The sequence below is a fragment of the Branchiostoma belcheri genome, unplaced genomic scaffold (assembly GCF_001625305.1).
Source record: "Branchiostoma belcheri isolate BF01 breed outbred unplaced genomic scaffold, Haploidv18h27 scaffold72, whole genome shotgun sequence".
Lineage (NCBI taxonomy): Eukaryota > Metazoa > Chordata > Leptocardii > Amphioxiformes > Branchiostomatidae > Branchiostoma > Branchiostoma belcheri.
In genome coordinates this window covers 557,867-583,648 of record NW_017804376.1, presented here as the reverse complement: position 1 = coordinate 583,648, position 25,782 = coordinate 557,867, and the positions used below count along the sequence as shown (strand labels likewise).

At 43.4% G+C, this 25,782-nt stretch overlaps 1 protein-coding gene and 1 pseudogene across 3 annotated transcripts in view; both read right to left on the bottom strand.

Moving 5' to 3' along the window:
- Positions 1–15,898, bottom strand: part of LOC109485017 (alpha-N-acetylneuraminide alpha-2,8-sialyltransferase-like) — a 35,961-nt gene extending 20,063 nt beyond the window's left edge. Inside the window, exon 1 of one of the 3 annotated variants that reach the window (XM_019788406.1) lies at positions 15,699–15,898. Coding sequence is in view for 1 of the 3 variants with exons in the window: in XM_019788403.1 (XP_019643962.1) it covers positions 9,562–9,588 (27 nt within the window). In the remaining 2 variants the exon portion in view is untranslated. Of the gene's footprint in view, positions 1–9,561; positions 9,721–12,050; positions 12,150–15,698 lie in introns of those variants that run through there. The other 2 variants (XM_019788407.1, XM_019788403.1) reach the window with 2 other exon arrangements.
- A 3,994-nt stretch (positions 15,899–19,892) lies between these two features.
- LOC109484977 lies at positions 19,893–20,738 on the bottom strand (annotated as a pseudogene).
- Positions 20,739–25,782: the final 5,044 nt, after the last annotated feature.

Genomic DNA, 25,782 nt, shown 5'->3' with positions numbered 1-25,782 from the left:
GGCTGCGCCAGCCCAATGTTTAGACTTAAAATATTCGGGTGTGATCGGGGGCTTTGCGCATGTTTGTCTGGTGGTTGGCTGGTGTTCGGGACTGTTTGGGGGCATGTTCGGGGTCAAATTTGACTTGCACAGAAAGGTAGGCGTGGCCTAAACCTGGTCAGACTGCTCCCGAACCTCAGCCGACCTTGGCCGTGAGGTGTTCGGGGGCAAGGTCAGGACAAGGTCGTGAATCATGGTGTGACAGGGGCTTTAGCTGCCGTGTATGTCAGAATAGCCTCTACCAGGCTTCGGCAGGCGGCTAAAAAAAAGTAGAAATTGGCCAAATAGAGAGATAACATGCCAGGAGAGGTGGTCCGCTAGAGAGTACAATTTTTTTTCGGGTGCGGCAAACTGTACTCTCTAGCGGGCCAACTTCCCTGGCATGTTATCTCTCTACGTGGCCAATTTCTACTCTTTCCTGTCGCCACCCGAAGCCTAGTAGAGGCTATGCCAGAGAACCATGGTCCAAAATAACAGGGAAAACCTTCTTCTCCTCCGTTAGAGTCTATACTAGGCTAGTGAAAAGAAAAGAGAACGTCGTGAGCCACACGTTTTTCTCCGGTTCACCTGAGCCCAACCCTAGCCCAACACCAGACGCGGGTTTACCACTAGAACCCAGACGTATCAATCACGAGTCCAACTCTCTAATGAAAACCAGTCAGCTACTTTTAGAGGAATAACCACCTTTACAAATCAATCCCTAATTCGGCGAAGAAGGGGCGGGGGCCAACTCTTACCAGAGTCAAGTGCAGAGGTGGGCGAAACTAGTCTATCGTGGTTGTGGCAGGCTGGCCTCTGGTAGTTTTCCCCCGTCCAACCTAACAGATCGCCCGGTATGAGTGTTACGCCTGTACGAGCTTTGCTATGAGTTTTGTACGTACGCCAGGAGTTGTTTCGTACGAATCCTACCGGAGAACCTAGTTGAGTTGGGTTGGGGAGAGCTCCTGCAGCCCCGAAGAGAACCCGCCCAGACCGTGATAGACTGGACGGTAGGCTAGGGGGAAACTAGCTGGCAAAGTTTCAGCAGGGCAGGCGCCTTACCAGACCCGTGCTGGGTCAAGGCCGAGCCAGGCTGCACTCAGCATTCCCGGCGATCCCGATGTTCCACTCACTTTGTGATAGCTGACACTGGCGAGAAGACTAAATCTAACTGAGACACAAGGTGTAGTCAAGTTATAAATACATCAGGAAAGGACTGGAGTGCCCGTCACACTCAATAGAAGGCCAGCAAGGCTCCCCCTGCTGACAGAATTTCAGTATTGCAGTAAGGAGACATCCGGTCGCAAATTATGAATGTTTTCCCAAAGGCGATATACGAATAATCATAACCATTACATCAAAGGGTGTTTGTAGAGTGTGAAGTCCACTTTTCTCGCCTTATCTGTCAAATAAAGTCTGTGTGAGAACTAGACCCAGGATTTCGCCCCAAGGCCTTGTGGGATGTCTACAATTCCGTGAAGTGACCGACAAGACCCCGGGCATGTCGAGTCGTTCGAGCCTTTACAAGCCGTATGGGAAATTTATTGCTGAGGAAAACAGCTTTTTTTTTCTTCGGCACCACTGGCGCCGCAAAGCTGGCAAGTTTATAAAGCACCAGGTGACACTTTAAGAACCTTCCCCCGACCATCAACCACCAAGGTGGGCTGAAGTTTGGGAGCAGTCTGACCAGATTTAGTCCACGCCCACCTATCGATACGAATCGATTTTGAGTTCAATTTGAGTCACATTTGACTGCTCACCACACCCCGGACTCTGCTGACCTACTCCAAACCACAAGCCAACCACTTCCCAACCATGGCCGGGCCTCCCGTCCACACCCGAATGTTTTAAACATTTTCAAACAGCGCCAGCCGAATAGTAGCAGACCTCACCGAACACCAGCCGACTTTGCTCCGACCTACTCCTAACTATGATTGGGGGGCGATCGGCTAGCGTTCGGGAGGCCTAGGCCAAATTCGTGAATGCGTGAGAGGCCCTCCACTAGAAGACACAACTAACTAATGATCTGCAGAGTCCAAGACCAGTAGGGACACTTATCTAAGTGTCTCACCCCTGCCATGTACCCTGACTCGCCGACACCCTCTTCAAAGAGAAACGCAGACTTGTTTACACCAGTAGATACTCCAGGGTGACCCCCAGGCGGCATGGTCGTGGTTAGAAGTCAGAAGATATGAGGAGATGGTAAGGTTTGGACATGGCCGGCCAGAGGTGTGGCGTGTGTCGTCTGATGACACATTTCTCATATTGGAATCAGCCCCTGTCTCATATAGATGAACATGGCCTCCAGAACCCTGCCGAACTCCCCCCGACCATTATTGAACTCAAATTCGTTTCGATTCGTATATAAAGATAGGCGTGACCTAAACCTGGTCACAGACTGCTCCCGAACGTCAGTCGACCGTGGTCGGCTGGTGGTCGGGACAAGGTCGGGGGAAGGTCCTGAGTGTGCCGTAGAAGTCGTCTCTGCCCTGCTCAGTGTGCTGTGTCCAGATAACAAGAAAAACAAAGCGACACGGCCTTCGTTATAACTCTAACGTCCGATAGAGGAACAAAACCTCGAACCAAACTTCAAGAAGGAGATTCTCGCTACCAGGGTTACGTACTACAATCTACATACACAATACTCTTACCCAAGGTCAGAAAAATACCTATAGCAGAGGCATTACAAGAAACACATGAGGTGTCGAGGCCACAAAAGGCAAGTTTTGTATTCCTTCACCGCCCTCCCTTAAAGGTTCGTGAGCCTTGAAATTAACAACTGGACATGTTGACCTTGAGCGGAATAAGGAAACGATGTTTGTCCTTGAAACGTTGTGGCCGGTAGCCAGTTCTTCAATCCCTATATCCGACCGGCCCATCGGGTCACGTAAACAGACTTCTCTTGGCAAATAAACAACAATAATATGTGGACCTGTGCAAGTTTTAGTTGACCTTCCTCGCCCTTTTTACCTTCCTAGTTGCTAACACTAGAGATAGAAAGGGGCCGCTATAAAAAAAAAACCTGTACTCTGATATTCTCTACGAGCCACCTTTCGGTCATACAAAGTGAATTTCCGTGCAAGACAAGGTTAGATCTGAAAACTGACTTTGAAAATCAGTTTTGCCGCCCTGAGATTGCATTGGGTGCCTTTAAATGTTCTGGTAGACTCATAAACCATGAGAAACTAAACTTGGCACAGGTATTAGGTATTAGGTAAGACCACTTTCAGTCCCCTGTAATAACTGGAAACGGTCCAGGACAATGAACAGAGCGCGTGTGTTGGGAATAGAGCTCCCTACCTGTGTTTCTAATTGCAGTAACCGGGTCTGGTTCTCACTAAACACGGTCATATTTCAAAGGTACATGTAGACATATCTGAGCACAACCTTCACCGCAACTTTAATTCGCTTGGCATGAGTCCACGTTCTTCCTGTGCCGACCTGAGTAAGTTCAGGTACTCCGTGTACTGTGATATCCACAAGGACGGTCTTGGTCATGTCAACATTTGCGCTGAGAAGTCAAACAATTTTGTGAACAGTGTTGTTGAGAATACAGGCCTGTATGATATGATGATCTAAAATGCTGTACAAAATAAAAACACAACCCATTCTGTATAACGGCCCTTCTTGGTTTTCTTTAAGCTGAGGATGGGCATTGCACCGCCTAAACAAAGTGTGACGTTGTGCCCTTATGAAAGGTACTAAACACGACTTTCCAGCTTCACTCAGATGAAAATGAGTACCTAGCTTCGGTTAGGGACGTCGTCCCTCGGACAAGACGTTAAACCCATGTTTGAGCAGACACCTCGAGCACGTTAAAGAACCCACCACACTTATCGAAAAGAGTAAGGTTCCTCCCTGGTGTGAGTGGTTCAAACCTTAAGTCCTATGTCCGCACCTGGGGTCGTATTGAGGTCACCCTGGTTATCGCCGAATGACAGCCGCTCCAGACCCTTGCGACTCAGCCCCACCAATTGTAAACTCCTCACAATTCAGCCCTTGGCCGGCCCACCCAATAACAACAATAGCAATAGAAACAAAACGACAGTACCAGTCAGCTGAAACACCGAGGAAAATCTGCCGGGCGTTTTCCTCCAAGCCAACAAGTTAGACATGCTTCCACCGGGGGCATGTTTGCCCAAGGGCAGCGTTATCACAACACAGAGGCTTGACCCAGACTATATTTGTCGAAGGCCTTTGACACGTCTGTAGATACATCCTTCCCGACCTAGTTTCCCTGTCTTCAATCTGAACTCGGATAGGGCCAGGATAAGCTCGTGTTCTTCACACATTTGATGTAAAAAATGCCGATGGTTGCGTTACAATATCTGTAAAAGAGAAGGCTTAGCATAGTGGTGTTTGACCCAATGAGAAAAATCTGAAAGCATGTTAGATATCAGAAGGTGAAGAGTTGGTAGAAACGATATCGGCTCTCGTCGATTTGAAACGACTTTTCACATCTTTGACCTATATATTAAATTCAAGTGTCTCCGATACATGCTTGTGCATGTCAAATACTGAGATACATATAGAGGTCGCAACACTTTTTTCTCATTATATACATATTATCGTAATTACTAGTCAATTGGGTAACATTGCGTAACATGATCATGAGGAGGGCACTATACAAATCACTTTATACATATACTCTCTCTCTCTCTCTCTCTCTCTCTCTCTCTCTCTCTCGATCTCGACCCATATCTGAGCACCACGATGCTTTTGTCAAAATAGTCACGATCATCGAGTCGAATTTATTCTAGATCTGCTTTGAGCCGGATGGAGCAGGATCGAAGCCGGATGGAGCCGGATCGAAGCTAATCAATTCGGCTCGATCCGGACAATTTTATAGTAGTAGTGGGAACGTCGACCTTCGATGATCACACACCCCCATGTGTCATTGGTATTCAACATTGCATGCTGTGCACGTGAACAGTTGACCTGATTCCCTCATTATGACACATTCCGTGTCTGACTTTATCTGACGGGCTCGACATATTCTGTGAAATTCTTACACCTCCGGTCTTCCCATAACATGGACATTTATGGAAGCAAACCCGCGACTGTAGGAGCTGTGGAGAGTTGGGACACTCCCACGACTTTCACCACTACCGTACTACACTAACGTGTTATAACGTACTGACAACTTTCTCCATTATGTTATATATATAGTTTTTCAAACAGTACACATGACTGTATTCTGCAGTTGTGAATACTCGAGTTCAGCCAGTTCATAAGTTTCACAACAGTAGAGTTGTCAGTGTTCATTTTTTCAACCCATTCTGTCTTACTTTAAACAGAAAAGGCTTTTCTAGCATTTGCTCCTGGTCACGTCCGTTAACAACAGAAACGAAACGAATCCATGTGGACTGTTTCTTGCTGCATGCCTACAATACTCTAACTGCCCATGATGTCGTAGAGTGATGTCTTGTGAAAGATTAGGCGTTGTAGATTTGAGAGAATGCAGGGGTCTCCCCAGAAATTTTAGGGGAGAGGTGCTATCTAACCCGTTGATGTCGGGAAAAAAGAAAATCAGCGAATTTTCATGAAAATACTAAGAGAAAACCCCTAAATTTGAACATTTTGGAAGAGGTGCTATGATTTTGCTTCATTGCTTAGGGAGAGCCCTGGAATGATATTGCATGGGATAATCTACCAACGTCCCGCCTAATGAGTTGTCAATGAAACAGGTCCGACAATATCCTGGTAATGAACAGGTAATCTGGAGTTAGCCTGGGTACCATCCTGATTTTCGCTCCGCAACGCTCGAAAAGATTTTTTCGGGCGTTGAAACAGGTCCGACAAGTTTTTTTCGAGCGCTGAAGCAGGTCGGACAATATTCTGCTGATGCGACAATATTCTGCTAATGAACAGGTAATCTGGAGTTAGCCTGGGTACCATCCGGATTTTCGTTCAGCAACGCTCGAAAAAATCTTTTAAAAAGCTGATCTGGAGTGGCCTTGTGAGGCCGCCAACCGTGGAGTAACGAGATCAATCACCCCTCAGGGCTGTTGTTCTTGCGCCGCTCTTCCTTTGTGAAAAATCACCTACCACACAGCGCGTTCCACTACATTGACAATGGCTGAACGAATTAGATAGGTCACTACAAAAGCACATGTTTGCATGTCCAACACAAGGGATTGTTCTTGAGTCACATAGAGCTTTGGACCGGTATTTTTCAATAAATAGAAAATAGACTGAACTGACTGTTTAATAAAAGGTTGAGAATATTTGGCGATGGTATGAGATCGTAGAATTCTAATCTTAATAAAGATTCTGTCAAGTTTATTACTGTATCTATTGTTATTGTAAAAGTTCAGAATAGCATATGTTTATTTGGCATAAAGTAGAGGTAGAGATCCGGACCTGTACCTAAACCTCTGTACCGGTACCTGTACCTATTCATTTATGAAGATTTACCACATTTGTGGAAGGATTGACACAACAGGTGACTATCACCTTTTCAATTCAAGACGTCAAACTTGAGACCAGACTGTAAGGCTCACGATCAGACCACAGTCACACCGACCCCTACTCTTTTCGATAAGTGTGGTGGGTTCTTTAACGTGTGTGGGGTGTTGCCCTCCCTAACACGGGACCTCCATTTAACGTCCTAACCGAAGCTAGGTACTCATTTACACCTGAGTGAAGTGAGGAAAGTCGTGCAAAGTGCCTTTCCCAAGGGCACAAGATCGGTAGAATCGGGCAGAATTCGAACCCGGGACCTCTTGGGTCTGAGCCGAACACTCTACCCTTACGCCACACGACCTAGTACCTGTACCTGGTGTTACGCAGTGCTACTTGACACAGTTTGTGCGGCCTGAGTGCAGGTTAACCCTGTCTGTGCATGTTGGCACGGAGAGGATTTACAAGGTGGGAGTGAGCCACATGCTGCTCTGTTTAGTCTTGTCGGAATCAGCTACAATTTTAAGCTTCTGCACCATGCTGTATCCATTAAACCCCCGTGGTACAGCCACCGGTAACTCACATATCCCGACTGGATATCATCGGACCTACCCAGCCATGAAACATTTAGATAAAGCCACTGTCACACATTCACGAATTTGGCCTCCTGAACACAAGCCGAACGCCTCCCAACCATGGTTTAAGAGTAGATCGCGAGCAAGATCGGCTGGTGTTCGGCGAAATAGGTTCGAATCTTTCAAAATGTTTAAAACATTCGACTATGGGTGGGAGTAGGTATGAGGGCGTGATTGGGGGTCAAACTTGACCCAAATTTGACTCTCAAGTTCAATTCGATTAGTATCGAAAGGTAGGCGTGGCTTAAATCTGGTCAGACTGCTCCAAAATTTCAGCCAACCTTGGTCGGATGGTGTTCGGAAGGAGGTTCAGAATGTGTGACACACCTCCCTCGGTTGGGCAAAGAGTTTTGGTCCGGACTAGCCCAGAGTGACCACCTGTCATGTCCAGTTTAGCTTCGGACAGCCAACAAACATCACCAAGCGCGTGACCGCTCCACGTGGAGGCAATTTCATACCCTCTGACCTGGAGTCCATCTCAGCCCGCCGCCTGTCAGCTGGTTTTAGTTTTGCCGCAATAAGCTGGGAGAACTACAAAGCGAGACATTTGACATGGGAAAAACCGGCTCATCTGTTTTCAGGCACCTCGCAGCTTTCATCGTTTGGTTTAATTTCTGTGCGATTTATTTCATCTTATTATCATTTCATTCAGTCAGATGATTGTGCACTCGACGTATGGTTTTCATAGAGGCTGATATATGCGCCAAAATTAATAATATGGCGTCAAATGCCCATTTGTCATCGCACTAAAATGCCACTATGATATAAATGTTAACGTGTTTGAGAATACAAAAGCAGATTGGGAAAAGGTAGGCCCAAATTCAAAATGGGAATAATCACCTGGAATAATATGATATTTTACTGAAATTAGAAACTGCACATTCTTACGTCTTTCACAAATATCTGAAGAGTCTTTTACTCGAAAACATACTGACCCCCAAATTGGCAAGATAGACCGAATAGTATGCCAGAGAAGTTTGAAACAGAGGTTGGGCGCTTTCCAACATTACCCGAAGGACAAGCTTCTTGCGCAATTGCGTAGAATAAGTGAATTATTTCAACAATAACGGTCTCCTGGGGTCTCCACAACACATTTCTATGGTACCAGGGAGGCTGTAACCTCTTTGGAGCTACGGAATGCCTCTGGCTGGGAGCTGCTGTCATGGTAACATGTATTCTCCAAGCAGAGGTTTGGGCTTTGGCTTATTTTGGGCGTATTTTTAGGCTTTTTTATCGGTAGTAGGTGACATGAAGCCCCTGTCACACATTCAGAACCTTCCCCCGTACACCAGCCAACCAACGTTCGGGAGCAGTCTGACCAGATTCAGCCCCCCCCCCCCTACATTTCTACACGAACTGAAAAATCAAATTTGACTTAAATTTGAGTCATGTTTCACTGCCATTCACGCCTCAACCACTACTAACCTACTCCCGAACACCGGCCAACCACCAGCCAACCATGGCCGACCATCCCGTCCACACCCGAATTTTTTAAACATTTTGAAATATTTGGTAGCTGGCGCAGCCGAACAGTAGGCTGAGTAGCCGTAACCTGGTTACCAGACCTGTTATAGCTCCCGAGTCCTACATCTTGTACCCACGTATCTGTCTGTATGACTACATGTAGTTAAAGACCATTCGAAAGTCGCTGTACTTTTGTTGTGTCAATGAAGTTCATATTCGGCCATGTGTGACGACAGGGTCTCGAGTAGTGCGGTCGCCATGGTAACAGCTGAAGCAGTGCTGTTGTCAGGGAACAGGCATTGTCGTGCTGACGACCCCGCGACTCCGACACGCAGACATGCCTGACCTACTGTTGTGTCTAAACACGGGGTCACTGTCGTCATGTGGTGTCTTTTCATCCTAGGGTTTTCAGCGAGCACTCTACGGTATAATCTCCAAGTAGATAATGTAGAGAATGACTAATAAACTGGTGGACGTACTACCAACTACCTAATACCAGCTCAGAGAAGAACAAGAAATAGCCATGCCTTCAAGTACCAGAGTTATCAACCAAGGATTGAGGTGTTCAAAAACTCATTCTTTCCTAAAGCTATCGCAGAGTGGAACTCGCTGTCACCAAGTTCTAGCAGACGACATGCCACTGTCGATGCGGCAAAGGGATCTTGAGTTACAGCTGCGAACAAGTACAGGACAAACTGACCTGCTTCATGGAGTAATAACCCTTGCCATCGTAGTTACTTTATCAGTATACCTAAACTAGGTGGCGACTGTTGGATATACCCAAGGACGTTATAACGTCAAAAATACTCCGAAGCCTGACCTCTGCTTGGACTTGGAGAGTATATAACGTCCTTGACCTACCAATTGTCACTAAACACAGGTAACAAGTAACCCTGTCGGCAATATACATGTACCCTATCCATTAAAAACTGGGAGATATCAAAACCTGACCGCAATTGGAACAAACACGAAGAAAACGTCCATATCAAAGGGTCAAAGCCCGTCATAATCGTCTTGGTAATTAAAGAAAGTTTCCACCTACTTCTGTGATTGACTGTGGCTGCTCCATTCACACAGGTTGTTCTGTGCTCGTCAGCACGTGCTTCCCAATGCTTGTAGTCTTACGCAAGGTCTCAAGGCACTGTGGTCTCAAGGTGACTGACTGTCAATGCCGGGGCCAGCAACATTCCAAAACGATGTCACGCCACGATCGGATCCTATCACTGAACTGGACGGAAACTGCCCGGTGGCACTGGGCGTGCCCCGTACTTACTATTCCCGTTACGGGTGAGGAAGACTAGATCAAACGGTAACTCGGTAGAACAAACAACAACCATGGCACACCCTGTGGCAACAAACAACAACTACGTGACACTCTTTTGCCTCTTGTGCCCCCTCCCCCCACCCCCAGTCTCAAACCAAACAAAGGTGTGCCCCTTCTACCAAAAAAAAAGATTTTTCATGGCGTCACCTGGCATTTTCTGAAGGATTTACACGTGAGCCCGTGCGGCGATCATTTGGACCATAAGTCCCTGTCACACATATGGCTAGCCTCTACCAGGCTTCGGGAGGCGGCTGGAAAGAGTAGCGGCAAACTGTTCTCTCCCAGTAGACCAACTTCCTTGGCATGCTATCTCTCATTGGCCGATTTGTAATCTTTCCAGCCGCCTCCCGAAGCCTGGTAGAGGCTAGTATATGGCCTCACGAACACTACCCGAAGTCCCCACAACCACGGTTAGGAGTAGGTCCGTTGGTTTTTATCCAGGTTGGCTTCTGTTGGCTAATGTTTCAAAATTGATGGGAGGTTCGGTCATGGTTGGCTGGTGTTCGGGACTAGGTCAGCAGTGGGCGTCAAACTTGACTCAAATTGACTCAAATTCGATTCGTATAGCCCCGTGTTTCGAAAGGAAAATAAACCGTTTTCTCTGTGTTTCATACATTGGTCTTTTCAGTTTTGGGTCCTGTTAGAAACTAACCCCATAGAGGATGATGACGAAATTGTAATGAGTAGAGCTGAGCTTGTTTTGGAATGTCAGACATCGCAAGTGAAGCAAAGCATGTCAGGTGGACTGAGGGAGTAACCGCAATGCTCTGTGGCTCTGTGGAATGATTACAACATTATCATGTTACAGCCACTTGCCATGCACTATACACAAAACTGCGTTCGGGACAACACATTCGGTGTGCGTATGTGTGTTTGGTAACATAAAATTTGGTAGGTGGTTAGGTCTTGATGAGACCTCGAAATGACTAGATTTTGGGCCCCCTGGCAGCTTATCTTGTTACTGCAGCGGAACATTTCGTGATCTGGACATGCTAGGGTCACGAATTATGCATGGTCAATAGTTCTTGTGCTCGGGAAGAAGCGGCATAAGTTTGAGCCCCCTCTAGCAACTTGTTCTGGACCTGCATGGGTCTTTGAAATTATTTCAGGGAGGATAACTCAAGAACCGGTTGATGGACCGTCGTCATTTTTGATATATACATGTAGGTAGTGATGCTTGAGATGAATTAGATGTCTATTATGCAAAGGCATCGAGGCACTGAAATTTTCAACATCATATTTTGATCAATCTTAATAAACAATCGAAATTTTATGCCATTACAAGCATTTCAGCGGTTTTTTCCTAAGGTAGGGTAACACATTTTTTTTCAGGCCTTCTAATTTAAACACACTGATTTGTGAGTTACATTCACCATACGGGATTGAGACTGGTCAGCCCAGTCTGGACAGTATCTGACCAGGCTTTGACCAACAAGCCATGCCTTGTATGGTATTCAGTGTTCACATGTCTGGAACTCGCTGACATCTCAAATTTACTACTGTTTTCATTACAAAAAATCACAGTTGAGAGGAAGCAATGGTCTACCCGATTACGCCCAAGAATGTGCACCGTTGGCTCATGTACGATAATCCAAAAAACTGTAAATCCATCCCGTAGCCATCTGTTCTCATTTGATAACAATTTTCGCCATTTTTGTGCGATTGTTACCGTCGCCAAGAAGGTTATGCTTTTCGGGACCGTGTGTCTGTTTGTGCGTCAGCATAAGGAGTCGTGGACATGGTGGATATTTGGTACTAGTAAGTGGGTAGTTCTTGAGTCTTGACCAAACCTGGACGAGCTCTAATTTAGAACGTACCACCCTTTTGAATGCACCACAATCTTTTCTGCGAGTGAAACCATACCGTTTGAAAACCACGTTGATTTATTCTATTTGTATTTTATTCTAATTTCTATTTCTATAAATGCACATAGAAAATTCATTTGTACATGTGCGAGTATAAAGTGTTGTATTTTACGTGTCTGATAAGAATACAAGACACACATACTGTTTAGTTAAATCTGCTTCAAAATAGATTCAGAATAAGTTGTTTCCAAATACTAGTACTCAATTGGTTGTATCGCTTGCCCCACATTTGACCTCGCCTCCAGGCCTTCCTACGCAGTCGTGACGGAGTAAACACGATGTTAACAAGTGTGGCAAACAAAGTGGGCAAAAACAGCCACAGAAAAAGATACATGTACATACCGTCCGGTGACTCGGGATCTAGACTTCTGTAGTACGTTTTTAGCCTCTAACAGGCTTCGGAAACGTGACGGAAGATAGAAGGTATCACATTGTGTGGCATGTTTCCTCTGTTTGTATATACACCGCGACAAGAGTGAGTCACAGTGGCAAGATTTTTGTTTTTTCCCCTCAAGATTTCCTGTCAGGTGTCACGTAGAACCAAGGGAGGGCATGTCTGGGTCTGTTCCAAGAAAACATATGACGCAACTCACAACGAGGAAAGTGTAGCATATCTTGGAAAGGGGAGCTGAGCTATCTGAAATGACAGTAGTTATCCCCACAAGCTACCCGGTAAAACCAAGGAGCTTCCACACTGTTGAAGCTCCTTGGTAAAACTGAGATGACGTAGTTACCGTCACTTTGGGGGACTACAGTGCAGAAATCCCGGGTTTGAAATATTTCGGAAGTATTAAAAAGATGTCAGACCACATGAGGAAAGGCTATAGGGTTTTAGCATGGAAGTTCATCTATGTTGGTATACTTTGAGGGACTACAATGCAGAAATCCCGGGTTTGAAATATTTCGGGAGTAAGTTGTCAAACCACCTGAGGAAAGCCTATTGGGTTTTAGCATGAAAGTTCATCTATGTTGGTATACTTGAGGTATATATTGTTGGTATGTTGGTATATATGTTGGTATATATGAGGAAAGGGCTAGACGTTAGCGTGTAGCCTTTTTGTCTTATTGCTAATATTGAGTTTTGTTGTGTCTGAGACCGGGTTTTGGGCAGTTCGCGATCGTGACTACTTATTCAGAATTGGGACAGATCGCATACGAACGCCAATGACATTGTGTATTTTTTGTGCGGACGTAAGCAACTTCTAGAAACGTCCTCAGACGACCTGCGCCCACGTCACATTTCACCCACATTTTATTTTGAATACTAATAGTCTGGTTATAAGACCTATTTTAGCTCCCGAGTCTTAATCCTCTACGCAAATAGTTAGTCTGAAATCGCATTGTATGTCTTAATAGAATACAACACGGTACAATGTAAGATTATGTAAATGTTGTAATTTGAATAGAATAGAGGACGAACACCATTTAAGCACTGTGGAAAAATAAATTCGTATTCCTAATGCAACTAGACAAACCGTCGAAAAAAAATTGTTTTCTTATTTCTACAATAACTAAAAGCGAGCAGTTGAATTTATATAACGATAGTTAGTCTCTTTTGTATTATCTGTTAAATAACTGCATCCGTTCATCTTGTTTTGTTGTGACCTGTACTTAGCCAAGTGTGGCAAAAATGTGCAATAAAGATCGTCAGTCATTAATGTCTTACCCCCTATCCCCACCCCGGCTTTTGTTGTCAGTGACCGGCGCTAATCTAGTATTATCTACCCTGGTAAGAGCGGGGATTCCTCCGCGTCCATCGGGCATTGGAGACAAATGATTAATCCGTCTGGACAATACGTCAGCAAAATGCGGAGGTGGGCTGGTGAATGAATAGAAAATAGCTGCATAATATATTATAATACATTAACACAGTTATCATACATTTGTTTAGTGATTTACGTAAACCGCAACGCAACAAAACAGTGCTGGGCAATGAAGTACTTAACTGTACTATGTAATAACATAATGTATTATCCACTGCCTTCAAAGAAGAAGTCAAACCTCATAATAGCAAGCGTAGTAGTAGTAGAAGTATTTTTAGTGAGTAGTTGTTTGTTACCTGTTACTGTATTGTACCGTATAATATCTGTACATGTATTTGTTTCTGTAAAAGCAATTAGCCTTCGGGCACGACTTGTAATCATTATATACTAATTATGTAGCAGGCGGTGACAACTCTGTTGAATGTTCAAAGAATAGACTTCAAACTTTGGGGAAATTCAGATTCGTCACATCCACCTTTTTGTGTTTTTTAATCACTTTCTTCCCGTTTCCTCTGGCTAGCTATTTTTGCTGTTCCGCCATGTGTGTTTGGCCCCAAAGGGCAAATATCGTCTTACGCCTTGTCAGTGGAACACTGCGGTGAGGGCCAAAGTATCACGAATCATACTTACACTTACCACAATCATTTTTTGATCCAGCGTTCCTTGTATATTTGTGGAAGATACACCGATGAGTTTGACATCATCCTTACGCTACAACCGCGCTAAGAGTAAGAAGAATACTCTACATATAACCTTCAAGCAGATGCTTTGATAGCTGCAAAGACAGACAGTACGAGTATCAAGTTGAGTAGACAGTATCAAAATGGCCAGGCAGTTACGATTTTCCACCCGAAACGGTGTAGAAAAAAAGCTGATAAAAACGCCTATAAAAACACGTCAAAAAATAAGCTGAAAACTAATCTCTGCTTGGAGAGGTCAAAGAAAACAACAATCCTGATTCCTGGCCCGTCACCAAACAGATCCATTCCAGAAGCCCGTGTCATTCAGGGAATTGATAAGAACAATCAACAAAATACCTACGCGCGCGTAGTTCTGAATAAGATGTGTATCAGTACTTATACCGTGCAGGTCAAATACTTGACCCTTTAATGACATTACACGCCAGAAGTCAGTGACCTAATTATTAACGAGCCTCGCAAACACACACAAGCACTTCTCTCCAAACAGATTAGGCTTGGGGCTTATTTCGAATTTTTGGGCGTTTTTATTGGGATTTTTTTGTGTCATTTGGGCCGGATTTTTTCTACGCCAGTGCAAGAAGGAAGGCCCAACAAAAACGCCTGAAATCAAAAGTAGAATGTCCTTAGTTACTGAAATTAGACACGCCCAAAATAAGCCGAAGCCTTGGAGTGTACACAAGTACATGTATTGCCAACTGCTATTGCCCTATTTTCAGGTCACCCCTTTAAACGTTTTCCAGTGGGATTCACAATAGGAAACGTTTTACAAAAGGATTCCAAAACATCGTGCGTTTTCAGATCTGCCGACCGTATCCGAACCTAACACTGGGATGTTTTTCTAAAGATTTAAAACGACGACTACGCTGCTACTAGATGCTGACAGTTTGTTGAACAAATTGACAGAGTCGCTAAAGGGTAGGGCAAAACAAACAGCACAACAATAATTCATTCTAGTCGGTACGTGTTCAGAACAACGCAAAACGTCGCTCCTGTTTAACTACTGTCCTTTTCTTCTAGTCGAAAAGGCTGTTGTTGGTTGTTTTTCATATATAGCAACGGACGCCTCATTAAGTACATGTATAATAAATGAAGCATGCACAAAGAAGTAATTCACTAATGAGACATAATTTCAGATGTACATACCCTGTGCAATGTTAATAGCTACATAAAGATATTGTGTAATATTGACATTGTTGTGATATCTAGTGATACAAGGAGACCCTGTTTTGTGTAAAAGGCCCCCCCGTTAGGTGCGCATACAAGCCCGTTATTTTAATTAGGGGACCCCTGCGGCACCCACACACACACAGATAGCGGTGCAGGGCAGGAAACATGGCCGAAATCGCCAACTGTCCTTCCTTTCTAATTATAGAAGCAGGGTTCATGTGACCGACGCTATGCGGAAAGAAGTGATATCACGTCCCTACATGTGCCGTGGAAAACGCTTGTGTTGTGTCTGTCAAATTATCTATGCACTGAGGAAGCGATTGTGCTTCAGTATAAAACAGACAAGTCGCGCGCCCTACCTATACTCCTCTCTCCTCTTGTCTGCTCCTCCTTCCGTTTCACAGTATCTCCATGATAGTGTGGTTAGAAGAGTCCAGGGGGGTGTTCTGATGACAGGACAGGCGGTAGTTCCACAGTGCTAGTCCCGCTAGTTGGGCGGCCTGACCCGGAGTGTCTCAGCTCAGCGCTCTCCTCACTTCCGCCGCGCCGCAGCACATCTCGCGAGGAGAGCACGCACGTCTCGCGAGATTCTCCGATAAACCCTGGGAAAGATTTTGCACAGGGGAGCGATTATCCCGGGCGGCCATCTTGCATTGCATAGTCTCTATTACGCTACAAGCAGACTACCAAACGTGATCGTCACCTGACAAGGTTGAAAACGTCGAGAAGTGTACTTTCAGGAGTTAATCTTTCTTTGAAATCGGTATTTCTACCGTAAAAGGTTGACCTTATTTCAGGGTTTCAGTCTTTTCAGTTTCTGGTGAAGGGACCATTTATCTTGTCCCGAGTATGTAAATTAGACTCCTTAAACAGCAAGGTATGCAAATATCATGCAGATATGTAATAATGCAGGAGAAACTAGAAAAAAGAAGGAGAAATCGGGAGAATACAAGAGAAAGAAGGAGAAAGCAAGAAAAAGGTGGAGAATATAGGAGAAAGCGGAAAAATACAGGAGAAAGCTGGAGAATACAGGAGAAAGCAAGAGAATACAGGAGAAAGCAGGAGAATATAGGAGAAAGCAGGAAAAAGCAGGAGAACACAGGAGAAAGCGGTAGAATACAGGAGAAAGCGGTAGAATACAGGAGAACACAGGAGAAACCAGGAGAACACAGGAGAAAGCAGGAGAACACAGGAGAAAGCAGGAGAATACAGGAGAAAGCAGGAGAACACAGGAGAAAGCAGGAGAACACAGGAGAAAGCAGGAGAATACAGGAGAAACCAGGAAAACACAGAAGAAAGTAGGAGAACACAGGAGAAAGCATGAGAATACAGGAAAAAAGCAGGAGAATACAGGAAGAAAGCAGGAGAACACAAGAGAAAGCAGGAGAATATAGGAGAAAGCAGGAGAATACAGGAGAAAGCAGGAGAACACAGGAGAAACCAGGAGAACACAGGAGAAAGCAGGAGAATACAGGGGAAACCAGGAGAACACAGGAGAAAGCGGTAGAACACAGGAGAAACCAGGAGAAACCAGGAGAATACAGGAGAAACCAGGAGAACGCAGGAGAAAGCAGGAGAACACAGGAGAAAGCAAGAGAATATAGAAGAAAGCCGGAGAACACAGGAGAAAGCAGGAGAACACAGGAGAAAGCAGAAGAATACAGGAGAAACCAGGAGAAAGCAGGAGAAAGTGGTAGAACACAGGAGAATGCAGGAGAACACAGGAGAAAGCAGTTGAAATCAGGAGAATACAGGAAAAAGCAGGAGAAAGAGAGAAAGCAAATAATTTTCTTTTTGTATACAGTGATTGGCGATAGGACTAGAAAATACTTTAATACAAGGTAAAAAAAGAACGATGAATGACAGACTTGACTTTTATTGTATGTTAATACTCTCATGAGTTAAGTACAGGTCATAAAAGATAAGCGCATTGATTACATAACGATAGCAAAATCTACTATTGCGTCTTAATATAAATGTTTACTAATTTACTATGTACAGGTTCAACTTCTTCTCTCTTCCTTAACACATTTGCAGATTTAAGACCTGATGATAAAAAGAAAGTACGGTGGAAATTTCATATAAAGGAATCAAAACTATTAGAGGCAGATTGATACATATACTGAGTCTTATAGACAGACTGTCGAAAATACAGACAAGAAGTTGCAATCTGGAGGAATTTCATTTTGGGGAATAGGTATTCTTGCATAACTATTTAGTGGTTACAATTTACTGATGTCACAGCGATTGAGCAAGATGTCATTCTCTACACTATTTCTAACCTACATAAACTACGTCTTGGCCACTATGTAAGGCCACAGCAAGTAAATTTCTTCTGCTTTCTCCTGGCTTCTCCTGTATTCTCCTGCTTTCTCCTGTGTTCTCCTGGTTTCTCCTGTGTTCTACCGCTTTCTCCTGTGTTCTCCTGCTTTCTCCTGCTTTCTCCTGTGTTCTACCGCTTTCTCCTGTGTTCTCCTGGTTTCTCCTGTATTCTCCTGCTTTCTCCTGTGTTCTACTGCTTTCTCCTGTGTTCTCCTGGTTTATCCTGTATTCTCCTGCTCTCTCCTGTGTTCTCCTGCTTTCTCTGCATTCTCCTGCTTTCTCCTGTGTTCTCCTGCTTTCTCCTATGTTCTCTTGCTTTCTCCTGTATTCTACCACTTTCTCCTGTGTTCTCCTGCTTTCTCCTGTGTTCTCCTACTTTCTCCTGCTTTCTCCTGGTTTCTCCAGTGTTCTCCTGCTTCCTCCTGCTTTCTCCTGTATTCTCCTGGTTTCTCCTGGTTTCTCCTGCTTCCTCCTGCTTTCTCCTGGTTTCTCCTGCTTCCTCCTGTATTCTCCTGTATTCTCCTGGTTTCTCCTGTGTTCTCCTACTTTCTCCTGTATTCTCCTGCTTTCTCCTGTGTTCTCCTGCTTTCTTCTGTGTTCTCCTGCTTTCTCCTGGTTTCTCCTGGTTTCTCCTGTATTCTCCTGCTTTTTCCTGTGTTCTCCTGCTTTCTCCTGTATTCTCCTGTATTCTCCTGCTTTCTCCTGGTTTCTCCTGTATTCTCCTGCTTTCTCCTGGTTTCTCCTGCGTTCCACTGCTTTCCCCTGTATTCTCCTGTGTTCTCCTGCTTTCTCCCGTATTCTCCTGCTTTCTCCTGCTTTCTCCTGTATTCTCCTGGTTTCTCCTGTGTTCTCCTACTTTCTCCTGTATTCTCCTGCTTTCTCCTGCCTCCTCCTGCTTTCTCCTGTATTCTCCTGGTTTCTCCAGTGTTCTCCTACTTTCTCCTGTATTCTCCTACTTTCTCCTGTGTTCTCCTGCGTTCTCCTGCTTTCTCCTGGTTTCTCCTGCTTTCTCCTGTATTCTCCTGCTTTCTCCTGTATTCTCCTGCTTTCTCGTGTGTTCTCCTACTTTCTCCTGTGTTCTCCTGCTTTCTCTTGGTTTCTCCTGTATTCTCCTGCTTTATCCTGGTTTCTCCTGTATTCTCCTGCTTTGTCCTGCGTTCCCCTGCTTTCTCCTGTGTTTTCCTACTTTCTCCTGTATTCTTCTGCTTTTTTCCTGCTTTCTCCTGTATTCCCCTGCTTTTTTCCTGCTTTCTCCTGTATACTCTTGCTTTCTCCTGGTTTCTCCTGTGTTCTCCTGCTTTCTTCTGGTTTCTCCTGCTTTCTCCTGTATTCTCCTTCTTTCTCTTGTATTCTCCTGCTTTCTCCTGTGTTCTCCTACTTTCTCCTGCTTTCTCCTGCTTTTTCCTGTGTTCTCCTGCTTTCTCCTGCTTTCTCCTGTGTTCTCCTGCTTTCTCCTGGTTTCTCCTGTATTCTCCTGCTTTTTCCTGTGTTCTCCTGCTTTCTCCTGCTTTCTCCTGTATTCTCCTATGTTCTCCTGCTTTCTCCCGTATTCTCTTGCTTTCTCCTACTTTCTTCTGTATTCTCCTGGTTTCTCCTGTGTTCTCCTGTATTCTCCTGCTTTCTCCTGTGTTCTCCTGCTTTCTCCTGTGTTCTCCTGCTTTCTCCCGGTTTCTCCTGTATTCTCCTGCTTTCTCCTGTGTTCTCCTACTTTCTCCTGTGTTCTCCTGCTTTCTCCTGTATTCTCCTGCTTTCTCCTGTATTCTCCTGCTTTCTCCTGTATTGTCCTGTGTTCTCCTGGTTTCTCCTGTGTTCTCCTGGTTTCTCCTGTGTTCTCCTGCTTTCTCCTGTGTTCTCCTGCTTTCTCCTGTGTTCTCCTGCTTTCTCCTGTATTCTCCTGCTTTCTCCTGTATTCTCCTGTGTTCTCCTGTGTTCTCCTGCTTTCTCCTGTGTTCTCCTACTTTCTCCTGCTTTCTCCTGTATTCTCCTGCTTTCTCCTACTTTCTCCTGCTTTCTCCTACTTTCTCCTGTGTTCTCCTGTGTTCTCCTACTTTCTCCTGTGTTCTCTTGCATTCTCCTGCTTTCTCGTTTTTTTTACTTTATTCTGTTAAGTTATTACGTATTTGCAAGGTATTTGCATGTATAAGCACCTCATTTACATACTCGGGACAAAATAAATGGTCCCTTTACCTGAATTCCACAATGAAAGCCATTGCTGAATCTTAAGATATATTCTAGAAGAAACTCACCCATATGTCAGCAGTGCCTCCTTGCTCTTGTAGAAGCTCCTCGAAGGTGACATTACAGTTGGCCACGAAGTCATCAGGGCCTATGGTTGTGTTGTGGAACACAGTCACACCAACCGTGTGCCCATTATGCACCTCAGTCGTGAAGTCCTCCTTCCACTTCGGGTTCAACGTCTTTGGTTTCGCCGTTGTTTGTCCGAAGCACGTGTCGTCCACGTTCAGCTTGACGTACGGATCTAGGACCTGTGAGGCGGGGCGCACGACTGCGTGCCGTGTGGCATAGTCCGTGGGACGCAGGTCCTGAGCCTCGCAGACCCTCACCTTTATCAGCCCGTTGAACACCACCATGATGTTGTTCCTTGTTCTAGGTACACACCCCTCGACCTCCGATAAGCACGGCCTCTAGCTAGCTTCTCGGGTATACAGCTCTCTTCATCTCCATCTTTATAAGATCAGCAACTACTTAAGATTTCCTCACAATTACAAAGACGTCAGAAACGACTGTTAAAGACAGCAATTGAATATTTTTGCCCACCAATTTTACCTGATCTGAGAAGCAGTGTTTTCTTCCTAACCAAAGGCGAAGCATTCCCGGCATGCCCCAGGGCTTGTTGACATGCAGGGTGCAGCATAAAGGTCTCTAGTCGATTCGAGCCAGTTCTGCGGATTTTCAATTATTTACCGATCTTTCATACAGATGTCCAGTTTAGATCATAGTAACTAAACATTCCAGTCCGTTCAAGGACAGAGCAATAATAATCTTTGCATACGGTGGAAGCGGAAATGACGTAGGCTAAAATGGCGGCTCTGGGTCGGACAGGACTTTCGTCATTCTCTAGGTCAGTTGTCTTTTCGACCAACAACATTCGTGCCGACGATGAGTCTAGGCCCTTCACAGCCACAGAACTTCAATCGTAACTTAACGCTGCTCTTGTAGCTTGAAAATTTTAGCATGGCAACTCGGATAATGCCTAAATAATTGGCGTATTTACCCGTGTGTGTGGGGGTGGGAGTTTGGGAGTGGGTGGGTGGAGCAAGTTATGTAATATCTTGCCAGAACAGAAGCACCGAGGATTTGTCTGATACACACCCGTGGGCTGAGTAACTGCTTTTCTCTTTCTCGGAAACCATGGAGTCGACCGATCGATAGATAACGTTAACATTGGCGTCATTANAGATCTTGGACAGATTTTGCACAGGGGAGCGATTATCCCGGGCGGCCATCTTGCATTGCATAGTCTCAATTACGCTACAAGCAGACTACCAAACGTGATCGTCACCTGACAAGGTTGAAAACGTCGAGAAGTGTACTTTCAGGAGTTTATCTTTCTTTGAAATCGGTATTTCTACCGTAAAAGGTTGACCTTATTTCAGGGTTTCAGTTTCTTCCCGGCACTGTTTTCTACCCCGGAAACTGTACGAAACATAAGGCTCTATATGGGGGTTACGTATCATCGAATCATCTGCTTTGTGGTCGAGGTCAATTATATCTCTTCCGGGTCAGTCGTTTTCGACCTCAAAGATGTCAGCTCTCAAAATATGTTGTTTCTAACTCTACTCTAAATGATTTTTGTAAGCTATTTTTGAGAAGCTGTTTATGGATTATTCTTGAAAGATAGGTGTGGTCACCTATTATACTAATTTATAGCCAATAAGTCTTCTGGTCAGCGCCCAGAAAGTTTCAAGTTGACGGACCATTGAAGAGACGGATTCGATCCTGAGAGATGGTGTTTCCAGAAAAAAAAAAGGTCAGACGTAACGTTATACAACAGGCATACTAAGGTGAGTTCGAAAGCTTGAGGAAAAGTTCAACATCATTCTTGAATTACGATGCCACCATGGTAACAGATCATAGCAAAAGAACTACAGATAAATCATGTACATGTGATGACAATATAACATATAACTGTCAATTATATTCACAGATTTAGGCTATGTATGTAAGTCTAAATGAAAGCATAACAATAGGTATGTTTTGTGTGGTTTCCTTAATGTATTTCATCTGCATTACTCTTACTTACATGATTTAGTACAATATTCTTCAATCATTGACTCTTTGGAAAGGTAACTGTAAACACGTGCCTTCAAAACTTAACATTAACAGTTAGGTGTATAAAGTTTGTTGGGAAGACCAAGGTCAGAGTTGATTTTGGCAATACGCGAAGTACATTTAAGTTGTCACCTACCATGACACTCGGCTAGAAGAAGTAAAAAGGAGCGGTCCTGACTGGACAGATAACCTTCCCGGCCGATGCTTCTACTCCTCTGCTCTAAATTCTTATTAGTATTTTAGTAACATTCATTCGCAGTTTGCTCCACACCTTCCTTCTCTCCAGCCCCATGCCCACTATCTAAATCCATCAGCTACATGTTGTCCCTCAAGTGGACCTTATTCGAAAATGTTCCAATAATATTATTTGAAAACCATCCCGGTGTCGTGAAATTGACTCAAAAATCTGTGTGCTTCCCTTGCAAATAGCAATGTTAAATAAAGTTATGGTTGTGCATCTGTTACCTCTGTTGTGGTTAACTTTGTAGCAATGCCACAGTGATGTAGTAGTTAGAACACTGGTCAGCTAAAACTCTGTGTGCTCCCTTGCAAATAGCAATGTTAAATAAAGTAATGGTTGTGCATCTGTTACCTCTGTTGTGGTTAACTTTGTAGCAATGCCACAGTGATGTAGTAGTTAAAACACTGGTCAGCTAAAATCTGTATGTTTCCCCCTTGCAAATTAAAAGTGTTAAATAAAGTTATGGTTGTGCATGCCATCTGTTACCTCTGCTATGAATAAAGCTGTTTTTGTGTAAAAATCTTTGTTTTTGCTTTTTTTGTATATCAATTATATATTGACTGTGCACTGATTACTTGCACAAGAAAGCTTAGGCCATAGCAATTTTGTTCTAATTACCTTCGCCAGAAGGTTATGTCTTTGGTAGCGTTTGTGTGTATGTATGTATGTATGTATCTATGTATGAATGTTTGTATGTGGTTTGGCACGATGGCTCAAGAAGCTTAGGATGGATTGTCATGAAACTTCAATAAATATCAATTTATTGATACCCCCTCAAGATATCTTAACTTTCAGGTATATCAATTTACTGATACCCCCTTATGATACTTCAACTTTCAGGTAAAGATACTTCAAGTTTCAGGTATATCAATTTATTGATACCCCCTCAAGATACTTTAACGTTCAGGTATATCAATTTATTGATACCCCCTTAAGAAACTTCAACTTTCAGGTGTATCAATTTCTTGATACCCCCTTAAGATACTTCAACTTTCAGGTATATCAATTTATTGATACCTCCTCGAGATACTTTAACGTTCAGGTATATCAATTTATTGATACCCTTAAAGATACCTCAACTTTCAGGTATATCAATTTATTGATACCTCCTCAAGATATTTCAACTTTAGGGAATATCTATTTATTAATACCTCCTCAAAATACTTCAACTTTCAGGTTTATAAATTTATTGAAACCCCCTTAAGATACTTCAACTTTCAGGTATATCAATTTATTGATACCCCCATAAGATACTTCAACTTTCAGGTCTATCAATTTATTGATACCTCCTCAAGATACTTCAACTTTCAGGTCTATCAATTTATTGATACCCCTTAAGATACTTGAACTTTAGGAAAATCTATTTGTTGATACACCCTTTAACTTTCAGGTCTATCAATTTATTGATACCTCCTCAAGATACTTCAACTTTCAGGTATATCAATTTATTGATACCCCTTAAGATACTACAACTTTCAGGTATATCAATTTATTGATACCCATTAAGATACTTCAACTTTTAGGTATATCAATGTATTGATACCTTCTCAAGATACTTGAACGTTCAGGTATATCAATTTATTGATACTCCCTTAAGATACTTGAACTTTAGGAAAATCTATTTGTTGATACACCCTTTAACTTTCAGGTATATCACTTTATTGATACCTCCTCAAAATATTTTAACTATCAGGTATATCAATGTACTGATACCCCCTTAAGATACTTCAACTTTCAGGTATATCAATTTATTGATACCTCCTAAAGATATTTAAACTTTAGGGAATATCTATTTATTAATACCCCCTTAAGGTACTTCAACTTTTAGGTATATCACTTTATTGATATCCCCTCAAGATATTTTAACTTTCAGGTATATCAATTTATTGATAACCCCATTAAGATACTTCACCTTTGAGCAATATCAATTTATTGATACCCTTAAAGATACCTCAACTTTCAGGTATATCAATTTATTGATACCTCCTCAAGATACTTCAACTTTTAGGTATATCAATTTATTGATACCTCCTCAAGATACTTCAACTGTAGGGAATATCTTTATTTATATCCCCTTAAGGTACTTCAACTTTTAGGTATATCAATTTATTGATACCTCCTCAAGATACTTCAACTTTTAGGTATATCAATTTAATTGATACCTCCTGGAGATACTTGAACGTTCAGGTATATCAATTTATTGATACCTCCTCAAAATACTTCAACTTTCAGGTATATCAATTTATTGATACCCTCATAAGATACTTCAACTTTCAGGTATATCAATTTATTGATACCTCCTCAAGATACTTCAACGTTCAGGTATATCTATTTATTGATACCTCTTAGTTAAGATACTTCAACGTTAGGGAATATCTATTTATTGATACACCTTTAAGGTTTAAGATGTGACTGTTACGTGCGCCAGCACTTTTTACTCCGTGAAGGAGGTCAGGACCTCCGGACGGAGTGTTGTGATCGGCTGATTTTTCATGTTCGCAGTCAGAACACTGGGTTCTCTTTGTGTAATCGGTGCGCAATTTTATACGCCGTCTGCGGGCATGCCCGTGCTGATGCACGAATGTGTATTTTTGCCGTTGCTGCTTTCGCGGTCAATGTAATATTGCAGACGCACCCCTACAATTACGAGGCGAATTGGAATGGTCCAGAAAAACGCGTTGTTTGGAATAGCAGTGGGGGGTGGAACTTCATGCAGATACGGGGTGGTTTTGATAAGTGGTTCCAGATGTTTTTGCCCATGCTTAAGAGATGCCAAGTTTTTTGGAAGATGTTCGCAGCCAAAACGCATTCTTCCGTACGTCGCATTTTTGTGTAATTTCGCATGTGGTGTGGCATTATGTCCGGGATGATGCACGTCTTTTTATTTTTACCGTAGCTGTTTTGATATTGAAGTAAATGCATATTTTAGAAACATCCCTACTTTTACAATCCTGTGGAATAGGCCGTAGGTTTAGGCAGTTGTCTGGTAGCAGAGGTACTCTAAGCAGATATCCTGGTTATCTGGCCGGCGGTAGTAACACTCGCGGTGCTTACCGCAACTGTTGCTGGAATTTGGCCTGTTCCAGGCGCGCTTAATTAGGTACAGGCACTTTAAGACGGTGGGGTTGTCTTTGTTACTAGACACGACCATGATAGTCCGATCTTTATGTGAATGCAATGATTGTGTGTGTGTAATTAAAATGAACTTCGAACTTGAAGCACAGTATCTTTACACGGCCCTGGGAGCAGTAATGGATTTAGCTCTTTGTATGTTTTATGCTTGTGACGCGCCCTCATTGTATTAACCGTTGCCTAATTATAATGTCTGCACAGTAGGTCTGGCGTTGACGCTTGGGATTTTGTTGAAATATATAAAACTTCACGGAGGATTGTCACCTATGGCTTCTTGTTACCATTCTGATCCAAAGGCTTATATCATTATTACCTTCACTAAGAAGGTTATGTTTTCCATAGCGTTTGTATTTGTGTGTGTATGTATGTATATATGTATGTGGGTTAGCACGATAACTCAAGAAGCATTTGATGTCTTCTTGGGAATTGTTCGCTAAAATGAACAGCCATTTCAA